The 17,760-nt window shown below is 34.1% G+C and overlaps 1 protein-coding gene and 1 long non-coding RNA gene across 3 annotated transcripts in view; one reads left to right on the forward strand and one right to left on the reverse strand.

Annotated features, from left to right (window-relative positions):
* The window catches only part of RhoBTB (Rho-related BTB domain containing), a 30,011-nt gene that overhangs the window by 10,513 nt on the left and 1,738 nt on the right, over positions 1-17,760 (forward strand). The window contains exon 3 of the mRNA XM_076409526.1: positions 6,502-7,626. Within this exon, the coding sequence (XP_076265641.1) occupies positions 6,502-7,626 (1,125 nt within the window). The remainder of the gene's footprint in view (positions 1-6,501; positions 7,627-17,760) is intronic.
* On the reverse strand, positions 14,842-16,257 carry LOC143200374 (uncharacterized). 2 transcript variants are annotated; one of them, XR_013006705.1, is made up of 4 exons: positions 15,802-16,257; positions 15,578-15,742; positions 15,400-15,501; positions 14,842-15,317 (listed from the first exon to the last, which is right to left on the reverse strand). It is a non-coding gene; the product is annotated as an uncharacterized LOC143200374 (long non-coding RNA). The 2 variants fall into 2 exon arrangements; XR_013006704.1 differs by having other exon boundaries at positions 15,578-16,257.

Consider the following 17,760-nt stretch of genomic DNA (forward strand, 5'->3'; position numbering starts at 1 on the left):
ATATTCTGACCTAATAAATCCTTAAATATTATAAAAGAGTTCTGAATTGTCTTAGACGGTGGGTTTTTATTATGATTTATACATAACTAAATCAATATAATATATATATATATATATATATATATATATATATATATATATATACATATATATATATATATATATATGATTGTACTTGTACAATATAGATACTTGTACTTTAATATTGATACAGCATTAAACTATAAAGGATATATCTGCATAACTAAATCATCAACTGAAAAAAATTTCCGGTCCCTCTTTAGAAAAAAATTTCAAAAAATGGGCTTTAAATTACTCTGTTGTGCCGTTATATTTGTCTTACCGAAACTGTAAATATGTTTTTAAAAATAATGATTTTAGAAATGACGTTCAAATTGGTTCGTTCAAAATTTGTCTTGAAAAAAAGTCTTGAAGACGACCATCAATCACTACATATGATACTTGGATTTACCATGATATTGAATTAATATGAAATACTAACAGTGATATTTCTACCTTCAAGTGAATTAGCGTCTCCAGGTGTATTAGTGTCTGCTGTAAATTAATCAAGGAGGTGTTGTTAGGTTTTTAAAATATAAAAGGAATTTTGTTCGTGAATTACCTTCAAAACTGGTAAATTGTCTGCTGTGACTTCTCACGGTGGCATGGATGAAGGGACATAGAAGGTGATCTCCCATGTATAAGGTCGTAACCACGATTTTAATTATTTTTTTTTATTTATAATAATATTATCAACCAAGACCAACACTTTAATGTTTTTTTAAATATTTTAATGTCTCTTTTTTTACCGACAAGGGTTTATCTGGATTGGCCCTACAGTTTATCGTGGGCTCCGAACCACGGCCGTCGGCATTAAGCCTATCGACTGGCCAGTGACGAACTTAGAGACTATCCAAGAAGACATCCGGTCTTACCCGGCCTGGTTACTGGCGTAACTGGGATGACTACTCCTTGTCAGATTTTCCACTGTTACATATTACAATCACAAATATAAAGTACATACCCATATCCCTACAGGAATCGAACCTGCGACTATCGCAACAGTAGGAGGACCGTCCTGCCGCCTTGACAACTCCACCAACAATACTTAATCATTATTACTACATTTAGATACCATTACAGTTCTTGGTGTTTTCGTTCTGATGAATATTAATAATTAAAAAAGGACAAAATTGTGTATTTACGAGGTTTATAATGTCAATACCGCTGATTTACGATGTCTCCTGGTGATATATATAAACCTTCATAAATTGTGGTAATATCCTTTTATGGTTACTGTAAGCTTTCGCCGTATTTATAGGTTGTATTCAGAAGCAAATAAAACCCTAATCTCTGTATCTAAATGTTTTTATACGCGTATTCCGGATTGATATATCAGGACATTTTAATAAAGTTCTTTATGATTTTGCTAAAACTTCAAAGATATGTCTTGTGTTAATCGCTCCTTTTAATCTAATATTTCTAATAATATAAAAATTTATAAAGGAATTTTTTTTATAACATCTTTATTAGATACGCTTAGTACAATCTTAATTAACAATTAATTTATTACTACTTTTCCTATGTACTTGGATTAATTAACAAGCAAGACGAGTGCGAGAAAATACATCAGTATGTATTCCTCAATTATTTATTAATTATTAACTTATAGCTATAGTTTACACTAATAGTACACACTAAATGTTCACACAAGTTCGTATGGTTTTGTTCGTTTCAATCTCCTGACATCCTGCGCGCTGTCCAGCAGTTGTATTGCTTCCACGTTAGTATGATTTAGTAATCTTCTTTCGTGTTTCAAGACGAAATCCTGCACAACTTCGCAAATCCATTTGATTTCCAGGTCATCGTGCAGTTCGTCATTGGTTACATAGCGATAGGCATTGGTAATCAATCGAAGAACCTTGTTTTGACAGCGCTGTATGACTAACTGATTTGAATTTTTAGTGCAACCCCATATTTGCACCCCATAGGTCCAAATTGGCTTTATAATTGTATTATTGATCAACCTCTTTGATTTTAGATCAAGTTGAGAGTATCTTCCGACTAACCAGTATAGTTGTTTTATTTTGGTTCTAATGTGTTTTGCTTGTTGTCTAACGTAAAGCTTTATAAAGGAATGAACAGTATATTATTATATAAATCTCTGCCTATTCCGGTGAAATATCTCAATAATCAAACACATTCATTAAAAAATACTGACATTTTAAGTAATATCGTTTGTTATACTTTATCGATATTCGATAGAAAATATTGATATATCGAAATAAAAAATTCCAGTCAAAGATATGGATAATTTTCTTTAACAAACCTAGCAAGTACCGGATTATACAATTATCTCGGTACCATCACCAGGATAATATAAGATGGGGCTGTGATTTTTATAGGTGCTGCAGTCCTATTTAAATATATATATTTAAATTATTACTCTTAGTGGTTCAAGAATCTGCCCAGTGGGAAATTAAGACTTCTTATGATCATATCATATACATGATATCTAGAAAATCACTTCATTAAATGATCTCCTGTTTATAATATTATCCTAATTAGTTAGTACTCGTATTATTCTAAAATCTACACATGTCCGCACTAACACTCTTCTAAAGTACTTAACACAAACATTTTAAATTACACTTGTTATGAGTCCTAGAGGGATATCACGTTGTTTTACTTCATTAGAGACATAGTATGGAGAATATAATAGCACGCAACACATTGTTTTGGAACCGTTGTATGATAGTTATATTAGACTTGCTAGCAATACTCTAGTGGATTCCATATAACCAAATTGGCTTAAGTATTGATTCGTATAGAAATACCTTATTGTCTAGCCAATACATTTGATATATAGTATAAGTCTTCTTCCCGGTTATGCGTCAGTCTAGATATGTACCAAGATATTTAGCATCATCAGCTTGGAGAAATTGAGAATTATTGATATTTACTGGTGGGCATGTTCTTCTAAGCAGATTGAATATTACATTGGTAGATTTTTTTTATTTGCCTTAATATGCCATGTCGTCAGTCATAGCAGTATGTTGTCAAGGTTTGTTTGGAGGTTCTTTGATGCTGTTATTGGATCTTCGTCTGCATATGTTGCCACAGTGTACAATTTTTGCTGTCGGTATATGGACTACAGAGTACTACGAAATACAGTATCGGACCCAGTATACGGCCTTACTGAACCCCTGAATATATTGGATGTAATTCAGTGAGTTCATCGTTCAGTTTTATAGTGAAATGTTTATCTGTGAGTTCCTTCAATTTAACCTGAAACCCTTTGTGCCATATTTAATGAAAAGCCTAAGGTATGTCCAAAAACGTTACTTAAATCCAACTCTTAATATAATTCGTATTTCATAGTTTCATATTCCATATTTTATCTTATTAACTTATTTTATCTTATCTTATATATTATATAATCTTATTATATTTTATGTATTTCTTATTCCATATATTTCATCTTATTTTATCTATTTCACGTATACGATCTATTATTTCTTTTCAGTCGAATCACGTAACACTCAAATATATGGGCTTTATATAGAACTATAGCTATGAAAATACTCGTAAATTATCTTATTTAATTCCATAGCAATTTTTTAAATAATATGTTTTTATTTAAATTTCATTGATGTTTTCTTTAATCAAGTAGCCATTGAGAAATTCAAATTTTATTTCCAAACTACAGGGTTAAGTTGTTATATTCAATGTATATCAGTCGTTAGCTTTTATGCAATAATAAATATTTTATAAGATAATAATATAACAATGACGTCTTGATGGCGTCCATTTAACTTGCTTATTATTCAATTATTGATGTCGAATCACCAATTAAGTCGGTATGCGATTGGATATTAAATGATATAACTTTATTATCCAAATGAGTATTCGTCCAAAAAATTATCTTTAACTATGATGCGTATTTTTGATTAGCTGAATTAGCAAACATATTGGCATATATGGAGAGATACTAAAGCACGATAACGATCATCGGGTGTCAATTGCATCCACAAAAAGTTATTATTTGGTGCGGATTTTGTGGATATTAAAAATTGGACCATTCAAATCCCTGCCATCGTAACAAGCCGTGGCGAACATTTGAATGATGAATGATTATATTCTATATATACCGGAAGAGCCGGCTATCTGGCAAGCAGAAAGGAAGAGTCGATCAAACTGAGCGTTCTGTTCAGTAAGGAAGACGCTAAAACACATATAAAAACTCTATACAGAAAATTGGATCAACTAAATTGGGATCTCCTTATGAAAAATAACAAGTTGTGGGAAATCAAGTGGGTTTTTCACCAATCTCCTAATATTAACAATCTCAACAGGTTCCAATTGAGCATCCTTGCTCGGCTGCGAATAGGGCATTGCAGACTAACGCATGAGCATCTGTTAAAAGGAAGAGATCCTCCACAATGTTACGAATGCCAAACACAACAGAGCGTCAAGCACATCCTTCTGGAGTGTGAAAGTTTGAGGTACTGAGACAGCAGCTCGGAATGTTAAGGTCTTTAAAACAACTGATCCAACCCAAGCATTCGGATATGCTTTTAAACTATTTAACGGCCACTGGAATGATACACCTTTTGTAATTCTTCTCTATTGTAATTTGTATGGTATATTATATTTGAATGTCATTTATGTATACTTTATTTAAAAATATATTGTAACTCGACCCTAAATAGCCCAAGAGGCTGATGGGCTTTTAAAATAATAAATAAATAAATAAATATATATAGAGGCATATACAGCTTTCATTAAATTTCTTTAGATTCTTTTAGCTATTTTATTACGATATATTGTCCAAATTCATAATTAGCAGAATATTTCATTGATATTGACGTATACAGGTTATTCTCTAAAATTTTAGTTCACCAGTTTTGTGTTAATTAATATTATCTACTAACATGTTAATACTGTGTAGTAATATTTATAATTTTTTAACCGATTATATCTATCTGTCCACCTACCTATTGGTCATCTGGGTGAAATATATTGATAACATAATATTTGAAGATTTGTGATTTATAATTTCTTTTGGTTTATATAACCCCCTGGAGCAGATAAATAATGCAAAAATATTGTAATATTATATCATATAACAAATTTTGTTGCACTAAATGGAATAAAATAAACAAACAAAAAGTAATCTAAGCAACATACCATTAAAAACACGCACACAAACCATATAAATAAAATATTAAAACAAAGATTAGAATCAATATAACTGATCTTATGTTTTCCTTTTGAATCACTTTTTTGTTGATATCTCTGAATCTCCGCAAGCATCACTTCTATGTTATTAACGATTTTAATTTGAGATTAACTGATTTCAATACTTTAGATATATTGTCTATTCTATTACCAATGTTTTTCTTCTTATTTGGTTAATTCTTTACACTCCCTGTTTATATTTTCATTTTAAGATTCTTCTAGTTTCTTCTTTGTCTTGCGATTTAATCACTGCCTGCTCTCCTCGAGCACTTTCTACGTTATCTGCAAAAATATTAGTGCCCATTCCCTCGTCGTGCATGCGTACCAAATTCACATGCTTGCACGGAATATTCTTTATCGTATAATCTGGGCAGTTACAACATACCTATGCACATAAATCTTACATATTCTACAATATAGCGTTTTACAACTATTCTCAGAAATTTGGTTGGCATTTACATTGTAGTATTTTATTTCAAATTTTCCTGAATGTTGTAGAACTGTATGTATTTTGCACTTATCTTTTGTACGTTCTGTTTTCTTATGGGCTCTGACACAATTATTCTATATCGACTATTATTAGCATTTGGTCGTTCAATATTTTAAATCCTTCACCAAACCTTCAAATGTATCACTGTTATCCTAGCATTCGTCTTTAGTGTATTTGTTTTTAGAAGATTGTCCAGGCTGTTATAGTCTGAGTCTCTCTCAGGCATGTCATAGTTGATTCTAGAATTTCCAAATCTTGTCAGATTCATAGAAAAATTCTTCTTCCATAGCAATCTACAAAATTAGTGTTACAAAATTATAACATTTTACTAATGATTCCTTAACATAAGCGTATTTTCGCAATGTCTGCCGTTAATTTTCTCTATTAAATAGTAAATCTAGTAAATATAAAATTAAACTAAAAATTGCTCTCTAATCACGACTCTGATAAACAACAACGGGTGGCTGTAAAATCTGTCTAATTAGATTAGAAGAAATGCGCATGCACGCAGGGGTCCTTTTACTGTTGTCTAACATCACTGAAACAATTTATGAGTGTTTTGGTACAAGAATGGGATCTATTCCGCGAATAAAAGCAGCTATATTAAAAGCATATGATTGTTGAATGCCTTATTAATAAATAAATATTGCGTATATGTCAGATGTTCATGTTATTTTGTCTATCCCTGTGTATGGTGAAGAATAAAAACCATTTATAGCTATTTGTTAGAGAGTATCACGAATAACTTCTTATCGGTATAAAATTTTTAGGTACTGACGTATTATGGAGTTAACGAGGTATTTGAGAACGCCATCCGGGCTGCTCTCATCGCACGTCGGGCTCAACGCTTCTGGATGACGAACCTGAAGCGCGTCCAGCGACCACTGCTTCAGGCACCGTTCAAACCGCCGCCGCCGCCCAAACCCGAGGTGCACGTCGCCAGCAGTACCTTCGCCGAGCAGTTGGAGCACCTGTGGCTGGCACGAGCTCACACCGACGTCGTCCTGGTGGCCGGTTCGGTTGGTTTCCCCGCTCATCGCTTTGTCCTGGCGGCCAGCAGTCGGGCTTTCTGCAGAGTCCTGGCCGCCGATCAGCTAGCTCGTAGCACCAGCGATTCCAGCATGGTCAGTTCCCTGGGCGACTTCGCCGACGACACCGAGTGCCTGGTACGGGCCGAGCAAAGAACGTGCAAGAGGCGCGCGAGTTGTCAAGCCTTACCAACAGCTAGGGAACCCGACCATCCGGCCTTCCAGGGGGTGCGCTGCGCCCAACCTGACGGTCCAATCGTAATCACGCTCTCGCGGAGTGTCACGCCAGCCGCATTGCGTCAATGCTTACAGTTTGCTTACACGGGGACGGTAGATCGCAGCGCCCTGGATCTGGAGGACACCCGAGAGGCGGCCGCCCTGTTGGAACTACCCCGATTACTAGTACTCTTAGCACGCCACCCGTTCGTAGCACCAGACTCGCCGGCGGACGACTACGAGCGGTTCTTGCGCGGCCGCCTGCGCGACATCTGCCTGGATCAAGTTCTTTTTACCGACGTGGTCTTCGAGCTGGATGACGGGACCTGTGCCGCTCACAAAGCCCTGTTGGCCGCACGCTGCGACGTCACGAAGGCGATGTTCAGCGGCGATTTCCGCGAGAGCCAAGCACGCCAAATCGAATTTCCCGGCGTGCGCGAGTACACATTCCATAAACTCCTTTGTTTCTTGTACACGGACGACGTGCCGGCCGTCGCAGCCGCCAGATGCGTCAACCTGCTGGAGCTGGCCAACCGTCTATGTCTGCCGCGCCTGGTCAACCTGGTGGAGCGACGCGTAGTCGAGGATTTGGAACGTCTACAACCGTCCGAGGCCGTGGAGCAGTGTCTGCGTCTCTTAGAGCCAGTTAAGGTAAGTAATCTAGACTTCAGATTAACCTCTTAAGCTTATGGAGTGCACAAGTGCAGAAAGCTACAATTTTTTTATTTGTTTGAGTCCAGGTGGGTTTGTGACAATGTTGGTGAATATTATGCACCGAATATTATTTTTACATTGTAATCATCACGTTTAAATAAAAATCAGAATGACAGTTTTAATGACAAAATTTTAAAAAATATAAAACATATTCTCAAGAATAACATTTTTTACCTTATGTACTAAATTCAACTTACGTATGCAATTATCACAATTGATTTGAGTTAGGAATCAATAACGCATAAACTATGAATTAAAGTGTAATCAAATATAGTAATCACTAATTTTAATTGTGATCACTGGATTCCAAATTGATTCCAAATTAATTGCAATCTTGACAACAAAAATCAATATGCTCCATACATATCGGAGTATGACATTTTGTACATGTATATTTAGTTTTCTGTCCTTCTTTCTAGAGCATTTTGAGCATCTCTACATCATGTTAGGCCTTTTTGCAGGGGGTTCGTTAAAAACGAACCAGACTTCTGTTACATTACCTACTTACTTACTTCAGAAACAAGTAATCGAGGTTTAATATTAACCACTATGAGTTATATGCATTATGGAGAAATGCAGAAAGCGCCAATTGTTTATCAATTTCCTTAGAGTCCGTTTAACTTTCTGTATCATGATATAATGACGACATCAGATATAACACTTTACGTGGCTTTGGGATATAAGATAATATAGTTACATCTTTTTGAAGTCCAAACATTGATGTATTTGGTTCACGACTTGTCTTGAAAACAGGTGGAATACAAGTTTTTTAGTGCATAAACTAACCACTACCGTAAGCTTGTGGTTCTTTAATAAATTTTCTGTAGTTTCATGAGTAGTAAAAAAGTTGTCTATGGTAACATTAAGAGATGATTGTGATACACATTGTATTGATCGATCCACAAGATTATAAGGCTTGTTACGAGAGCTTACAACGAGAGGACTATTTTCGGGCTGTTTCCTACAATATATTTCCATATTTAGCGCGCAAACCGTCTTGCTATCCGCTAAAGCATACATTTTAATACTGTACTTTGTCGCTTTTGAAGGAATATACTGGCGGAAGGCACATCGACCTTTAAAAGCAACTAGTTCTTCATTAATTGTAAGGTTTTCATATGGAATTTAAGGATCTTAACAGTTTTTTTATGAAAAGTTCAAAAATGATTCTTACTGGAGCTAAACGATCAGACTCTATTCTCTCGCTTCGTGTACTTACACTATAGATTCTCAAGTTGTTCAACAAGAAAGAAAATCTGTTTCTACTCATTGTATCTCGAAAAATGTTAATCCCTATACCCATCAGTGGCCCATAAATCTATTGTACTTTGTCCACCAGTACGCATCAAACCTAATATAAAGAATAATCTAAAAAGTGTTTTCATATCTTCCTTTGCTGTCTCTGTTTGTTGATTATCATTGGTAGTTTGCAAGCGTATTTTCTCGTTAGTGCAAATCACAATCTCACCAATCATATCATCTGAAATAAATAATAAACTAAAACACTCAATAGCTGAGCTCTTGTCTTTAATAACTGTTTTCACGCTTAAGGCATACTAAAAAGACATTTATTTTTAATTTTTAATTTTTATTTTTTTTAAATTTATTTATTAAAACTAGTATACAACGAACAATTAACTAATCTGACCTAATCTACTAACAGACAATTATAACTAAGCTATTTTCCATTGAATCACTTAGTTTTCAAACATTATACACCTTTAGAAGTCTGGACGCTTTCGTGCTGACGTGGTTCTAGAAATTTCTTTGATAAGAATCGGCAAATTTTCAGATAGTGTCCGTAGCCATATTAATTTCTAAATCACGATGGAGGTCACAAACCCATACATACATACAAGGCGTCATCACAATACACTTCAGCACCTTATTTTGGAACCTGTAGATCACTTGGACATTGGAGTCACTGGCGCAGCCCCACAGCTCAACTCCATAGCTCCACACTGGTATTTGCTGATATAAAATAGGCCTGTTGCAAGTCGATAGCTCGGAGTTTCGCCCAAGAGTTCATCGCGTTTCTTTTTTATATGCTCTTTCCATATGATCTTGGCATCCAGGGTCATTAAGCATTTTGCTGTATTGGCATATGGAATTTGCATGCCGTTAACACATATTTTGGCATGATTTTCTTATTTGTGAATTTAATATGTGTAGGTTTTGCTTCATTTAGTTTGATTCGCCACTTTTGAGTCCAGATAGCAACTTTATCAAGAAAATATTGCAGTTTCCAGGTTAGGCTCTCTACAGTTTCTGCTACTGCTAACATTGCCGTATTATCAGCAAGGATAGCCGTTGTGGGATGATCACTGATGTAAAGGAGATAAAACACTGGCCTCAACACACTTTCTTGAGGCCCTTATCGAGTATGTTCCTTTAGTTTAACACGGAAGTATCGATTAATCAAATAAGGTTTTTGATAGGTAGAAATGCTTAGGGATAAGTGACTTAATTTTATATAGAAGGCCTTCATGCCATACTCTGTCAAAAGCTTGTACAATATCGAGAAAGCGCAGAGCACACTTGATCAATTGTTGAGTGGGCATTCCTGAAGCCAAACTGGTGAGATGGTATGAGCGTTCTTTGCTCGAGAATAGGTTTGAAGCGATTCACAATCAATTTCTCAAATATTCATTGAGGCGATTCATGATCATTTTAGCAATAACTGGCAGTTGAGAAATAGCGGGGTATAATTCAATTTCAATTAGATTTTGATTGAGTATTATTAGATAGATTAGAGAATAAGCTTTAACAGAATACAAGCACAAAAAGAACTTTCTTTTGAGTCTTTTAAGGATCTCTCCCATATCCTCCCCTCCCCTCTTGATTTTTATAGAATCTCTCAGATGTTTTTTTCAGAATCATTTTTTACAAACTTTTTCCCATTTTTCTGGCAACGTGGCGAAGCTCTGTCGGAAGAACGATGTTGGTTTGGCAGCGAGCCAGTCTTGAGAATCATCAGTATTTTAAAACCGTATACCAACCAAGCCATGCCGCATCGATCTGAATAAGTGGTAATCAGAAGGCGCTATGTCTGGCGAGTAAAACGAGCGTTGTCATGCAAGAGTATGACGCTACGTCTGTTAGACACTATTGCTGATTTTTTTTGCAACAATACATTTTTCTGTTCACGTCGATAGACATCTGTAATAATAGTCCCATTCGGTTTTAGCAGATCCCAATACACTAAACCTTATGCATCACAGCATATGCACAGGAAGACTTTATGGCCATGAATATTATGCCTCGGTGTCGATGTGGATAGTTTTCCTGCACCAATCCATGACTTTTTGTGCTTGGATTCATAGTAGATCCACTTTTCATTGTCAATCACAATACGTTGCAGAAAAACCTTCTATTTTTGCCAGGCAGTAATAAAACTACGTTGGGAAAGCTATTTTCGTTCCTTTTAGACCTTTCGGTTCGCACGTAAACTGCTGGGAACAGTTAATACGTCAATTGAAAAGTCCCCGGCCTACCATAGCAAAATTAGTTTTTTTATTCAACATAATTCCCTTCAAGGGTAATACACCGATTATAGCGACCCTCCAACTTTCCGATACCATTTTTGTAGTACGATTTGCCCTTTGCTTCAAAATAGGGCTCAGTTTCGGCGATCAGCTCTTCATTCGACGAAAATTTATTCCCAGCGAGCATTCTTTTGAGATCTGAGAACAGGAAATAGTCGCTGGTGGCCAGATCTGGAGAATACGGTGGATGAGGAAGCCCAATTCATGGATTTTTTCCATCGTTTTCACTGACTTGTGACACGGTGAAGCAGCACTTTCTTTTTCTTCAAATGCGGCCACTTTTCGGCGATTTCGTCCTTCAAACGGTCCAATAACGCTATGTAATAGTCGCTGTTGATGGTCCTTTCTTTCTCAAGGTAGTCAATGAAAATTATTCCATGCGCATCTCAAAATACAGACACCGTAACCTTGCCAGCCGACTGTTGCGTGTTCCCACGCTTTGGAGCGGGTTCATCGTGTGCAGTCCACTCGGATGACTGTCGATTGGACTTCGGAGTGAAATGATGGAGCCATGTTTCATCTATTGTCACATATCGACGTAAAAACTTGGGTTTATTACGCTTGATCATCTTCAAACACTGTTCCGAATCATCAACTTGTCGTTGTTTTTGGTCAAAAGTGAGCTCGCGCGGCACCCACTTTACACAGAGCTTTCTCATACCCAAATATTCGTGAATGGTATGATGTACACGTTCAGTTGAATATTTAGAGTGTCTGCTATTTGGTTCAATTTACGGGCATTTCATTTTGTGGATTTTTTAAAAGTTTTCGTCGATAACAACCTCTTTTGGGCATCCACTGCGTTCACCGTCTTCGGTGCTCATTTCATTCAAATTCCTTTTTACTATTTTTTTCACAAAAACAAAAGTTGCTTCACTCAAAATGCTATAGCTCACAAACTAATGATCCGACAGCTCTTCACTTTATACACGCATCTTTTGAGGGTTAGGGCTAACTAAAAAAGGACTTTTAAATTGACCTGTTAATTCACAAACTGTCAAACTGTGTCAAAGCTCCTTGAAAATTTGAGCTTTTGTCCAAGTCTTGAAATTCCTTGCTTTCGAATTGTTTTAATATTAACACCAATATAACCATTTTAAATTATTGACACTAAAACCAACAATTGGTATATGATGGAGTAGTGTAACCATATATTTCTAAGCGTTTAACGGGCTTCAGTAGCAGATTTCTTCAATTCACAGCAAAAGTAATGAATGTTGAAAATAACAATTTTGAGTTATCCATGATTATCGTCTGTATACACTTAATAATACTAAATGCAAAACTGTTATTGGTGTAAAGAAATGGTAGAAAGAATTGGAAGTTTTAAAAAGTGACTGAATTTTATTGTTTAAAGAGACAAATTTTGCTTAAGGCCTTTTGATTTTTTTGAATTATCAGGAATATCGTCAATATTTGAACTAACATGCATTATTATCAATTTATTTTCACTCTGTATCAATGGGATTTGTTCCCCGCGATTGGCATAAAAAATATTTTTATATTGGACGCCCTAAGAGATAAGAACGTTCGATAGTTATGTACATCGTAGTTACTATTGATTGTAAATGGTTATCTGGAATCGCTAGCAACATGAGATTTTCGATCCCACGTACGATTTAACTTTCAAAGAACTCAATTTCCAATTATACCTGCATTTATGATGACAATAAATAAGGCTCAAGGACATACATTTGCAATTTTATTGGACTGACAAACTTTATACAATGGTCAGGTTGTTAAATTATTACACTCTAACATGACATTGTTTGTGCTTATTTGATCCAATAATCTAAACTAGTAAAAAGACATTGTTTACATTTATTGTTTGTCAGTTATTCTTTCCCCACATTTGCTCGTTCGCTTTGTATTGAGTAGTATACTACTCTGTTTTCCGTTTCTGTTGAAATGCCGAAATAAAATGTGAATGCTTAAAAATACCCTGTGTTAAAATTCAATATTGTGTAAACATTTCAAGTCAACCCGTGGATTTAACATACAGAAACTGAATTTTATATAACATCACTCAACCGTGTTTGTCATATAGATAACAACGTGCCATCACTTATATAATCTAGTTGCGCGACCATCTCGCTAGTGGGGGGCACTGTGGTGATGTCAAGTCTCCTCTTCTTCGACGCTCACGCAACATACATTCGATCAACAATCAAACATTCAAACATTTTCATTAGTTAATTAGTTGTATAATAGTTAGTGTTAGTAATAAAGTGTTAAAGGAAAGTTAGTTTCGTTCATTCATTTACACGAAGACTTTCATAGTAACATTCAAATGACATTTGTCAACTTTGTCACTTGGTTTAAAACGCTAGGATTAAAAAAAAGTTAGGGTGATTTTTGTTAAAGAACGATCGACATTTAGCAGATTTCAGAAGAATGCTCTAAAGAAAGAAGTGTTGATTTGAATGAAGTAGTGATAGTCGAAGTTCAAACTTATTTTGCACGCTATGCAACAAAAAGAGAAAAAAAATAGAGGAAGAAAGTAAAGAATAAAAATGAATTATGCCTAAAAGTTGTTTTGTTAGCTAGGCCTGGATCTTATTGAGTAATTTATTAGGTCTATAAATTAACTTAAAACAGATTTACAACCAGCTTCATATTGAAGCCTCACTGACAAGCTTTTTCACTTTTTAGTATGTAATTTCGTCGAAGTTTGAAAAAAAATGAGTGCCTTGATATTGTCATTTTCGGAAAGTAAGTATGGGCTAGCACTTAGCACTCCTTACCCTTTCTGATAGGGGCATACTTATGAAGATATCCGAAAATGGAACGATTCGTGGATAACCTCAAAAATACATCGTCCTTTCGAGATGGAATCCATAAATGGCCTGAAAGATGGGAAAAACTGGTGGCTACCGATGGACAATACTTTGAATAAAATATATTGTGCCGACTTTTTACAAAGGCGCGTCATATTAAAAAAAAACTAATTTATATGCCATATATTACATTAAGATATCAACTAACTTCATGTTATATTTGACAAAGGATGGTTAAACTAGTAGACACAATATTATTCTAAAAAGTAGAACTTTTCCAACAAGGAATTTATCTCATGTTCCCCAAAATAATAAATCACTACAAAAAGTTGTATTTAAGGTTAAAAGAATTTATTGTTGAGAATTCTATTGGTTATTTATTATTATATCGATTAGATAATAAAGGGATTTCAAAGTCGATGAAAAATGGCATGGTGGTCCCATCGAGCGTCATAAATACCGATTTTCAGAAAACCGAAACAGAAAAAGATCCTCATAATCGTCCAATGATATCTCTATAGAGAGGGGAAATCAAGATTTCATGTTGGGGATTTTCCTTTCACGGTTACAAATCGGTTTATTTAGATAACACCGTTTTATTGGATGAGTTTCCACAAATGGGAAGCCGTTGACTGTCGGAGTACGATGTAGAAGCGCTGTCTACGACATAGAATGCGGTATCCCACGTGTAAAGTTGTAGCCAAATGTCTAAACAACCTGAGAGCGCGTCAAGCGGGTTTATGTACTACAGGGAGAAATTAATAAATATAATTTAAAAAAAAATGATTTGTCCAAAACATACATAAAAATACAATATTTAATTTATTGAACATAGTAATGATATGTTACAATTTTAATTACAACACCTCCTTTTGTTTTTTATATATTTTTATAGCTTCTTAATAGGACACTATCCATATTATATGTAGCCATATTATATCCCTGTTATATCTTTGCATTCCTACTTATTTTTTTAATCCACGAGGAACAAGCAGCACCTAATATTTTTATTTTTACATAGCATTTGCTCAGGATGTTGTACATAATTAATTGTTTTAAAAAGGATCACCATTTGCGGACATAACATATGAATGAAAATTTTCGTTAAATTTAATTTTGCACATTCTTTTGCCAATAAGCCAGTAAGTTTAATAGTTTCGCACAAAAACAAATTAAAATAAGTTCCTAGTACCTATTCTTGCCTGCAATATTACAACATATACACTTTTTAGCCTTTTTGGTGTTATACTGCTTGGTTCTTATCAACATGAAATTGAAGCCACTGATTCGTCCATTTCAAAAGCATCTGCGAAGAAACATGTGTTATAATTTTCAGTTGTCAAACCTCTCAATTTACTTCTTTTGAAAAAAAATTATATTGTACTTACTTCTAATACTTTTTGAGGATTCTAATTTGGACTGAATAACTGGTAATTCCAATATATAACTTGTAGCCATATTTTCCATTTCGATAGGTTATGGGAAATGATCTGTAAATTTACATATATTATATATTTGTATAATTATTGACGTAGATTTTAATGAAAAACTTATTTTTGAAATTACAATTAGGAATTGCATCTTGGTTAACCAATGATCTTCCATATATCATCTGGTTGGTCTACAATGCAAAGAATAAATCATTCTATTTGGAAACTTTATGTAGGAGATCGTAAAAGGTTCTCTGAAATTTATCATTGTTTACTTTTAATTTTATTTGAACCTTTACTTCTTTATTTCTGAAAACAACACTCTTATTATGTTTTTGCATTTAAACAAATATTTTTTACCTTAAATGCTAGAGAAATAACATTATAATAAAAATCCTTAAAATTATACGCAAAAATAAAAAAAGAAATATAACGTAAGATGTCTTCAAAACAAAATTTCAAATCGAAGGCAAGAATAGAAATCTGTCATCTTTTTACTCTCTAGTGACTTAGACACACAGTGAGATCATGGTTACGGGTGTTCCCATTTTATAATTCTATGTTTTGTGGTCTGTAAAAAAGCCTAGCTAGTACGGTGATTACTTTGCAATTTACTATTTTTAACTAGCAATAATTCGAGTACAAAACAAACGCCTAAACGAAAACGTTAAAATTATAAATAATCTACGGGGCTTTCAACAATGGACGATGCCAATTAAAATAATTTAAACTCGTTAAATTTCCTTAACCAAACTGTTTGCATCGTTCAAAATGTATTCAAAACATTAACTGGTGAGATAATGTTTGTCTTGAATCGAAAAGACTTTATGTACCACTAAGTGGTGTAGGTGTACTTTTTGTTTTACTTTTCTTGCACATTTTTGCTGTCGGTATCCGTTCTGAATAATTGTTCTATTCCCTTTTCTAGATTTTTATTTATTATACAGTCTACTCCTATCGATGCTTTCTTGCTTTTATTAAACAAGAGTCTAATTTTTGAAATCTGGACTCGCGACGTTGCCTAGTTCTTGTAAATTATACGTATATTTGAGGAATATAATATAAATAGAATACATTATTTTGAGTTCATAAATTATTTTAAAATTTTCGTTGAAACTCAAGTTAACATTTTCTGGTGCGATTTTCATCTTCTATAATATAATAAATTTAACATGAAGAACCTTTTAAAAACATATTTAGTCTTCAAATAATTTTAATGGTACACAACTTCTGATGGACAATATTTTAATAATGCCAGTTCATTAATCTTGTTATTAAAATCTTGTTCTATTAAAAACTGTTTTGCCTACAACATTTCTGGTTTTGTGCCACACTCTTCTAGCTTTTTGTCTCTCTTTTATCAATTCCCTAATATAATATATGAGTAAAATATCTAATATTTAAAAGGCATTTATGAGGATTGTACAAATAAGACCACAGTGAAATGTTTTATTCATTTGGACGAATCGCTTATGATTAAATGCAGAAAAAATGAAGGAATATCAAATGCGTTCAAATGGATTAGTACAAGTACTTAAGTACTTGAATTCTTTGATACCGAAGAAGTTTAAATATCAACAAATTTCTATCCGTATACAGAGAACAAGCCAACTTTTTCTTCAAGCATACATGTTTGACAAATTTCCAACCCCAGTTTGTTGGATCGTACTTTACTGTCTAGGATGAAGATGTGAAAGATACATAGTTTATGTTGAAATGACATCCATAGTAGTACCAGTAATAAGACCTTGTCTAATGGAAACAATATACTTGTATTGAAGGCAGTAGTAGGCAAGAAAAGTTAAACAAGCCAAAGTAAATCTTGCGTTGATAAAGCCATAAGAAACTTAAAATAACTTAACTCCACCTTTATATCAAGTTATATTTTTATAGTCTTAGGTATAATATCTAGAAATTCCAAGAAACTGATGTGTCATAAATAAATATATTACCTACACATTTAATGAGAAACTGAAACAACTGTGATTTTAAGCTATCATAATTAACAGCAACCATTACTACATATTTTTATAAGAGCCTCTATTAACATTTAGAGTTAGCTGTGACCACCTATGAATGTTATGGAACACTGTATATGTTTATCATGAATACGTTAATAAAAATATTCTCAAAACCTAAACCGAATAATTGATTTGAAGATTACTGTGCGAAATTCAGGTTATAAAAATCGTTAATCAATAATTTAAATTACACGACTTTCAATGTTGCTAACCATTGTTTCATGTGTATGCAGAAAATCAATAACTGAAACAACTAATTTCTCTTTAAATAAAATATTTAATTTTACAAACACCGTAT

Source organism: Rhynchophorus ferrugineus, unplaced genomic scaffold (assembly GCF_030347505.1).
Source record: "Rhynchophorus ferrugineus isolate W39M unplaced genomic scaffold, kcgeb_rfMv2 rfM7, whole genome shotgun sequence".
Classification (NCBI taxonomy): Eukaryota; Metazoa; Arthropoda; class Insecta; order Coleoptera; family Curculionidae; genus Rhynchophorus; species Rhynchophorus ferrugineus.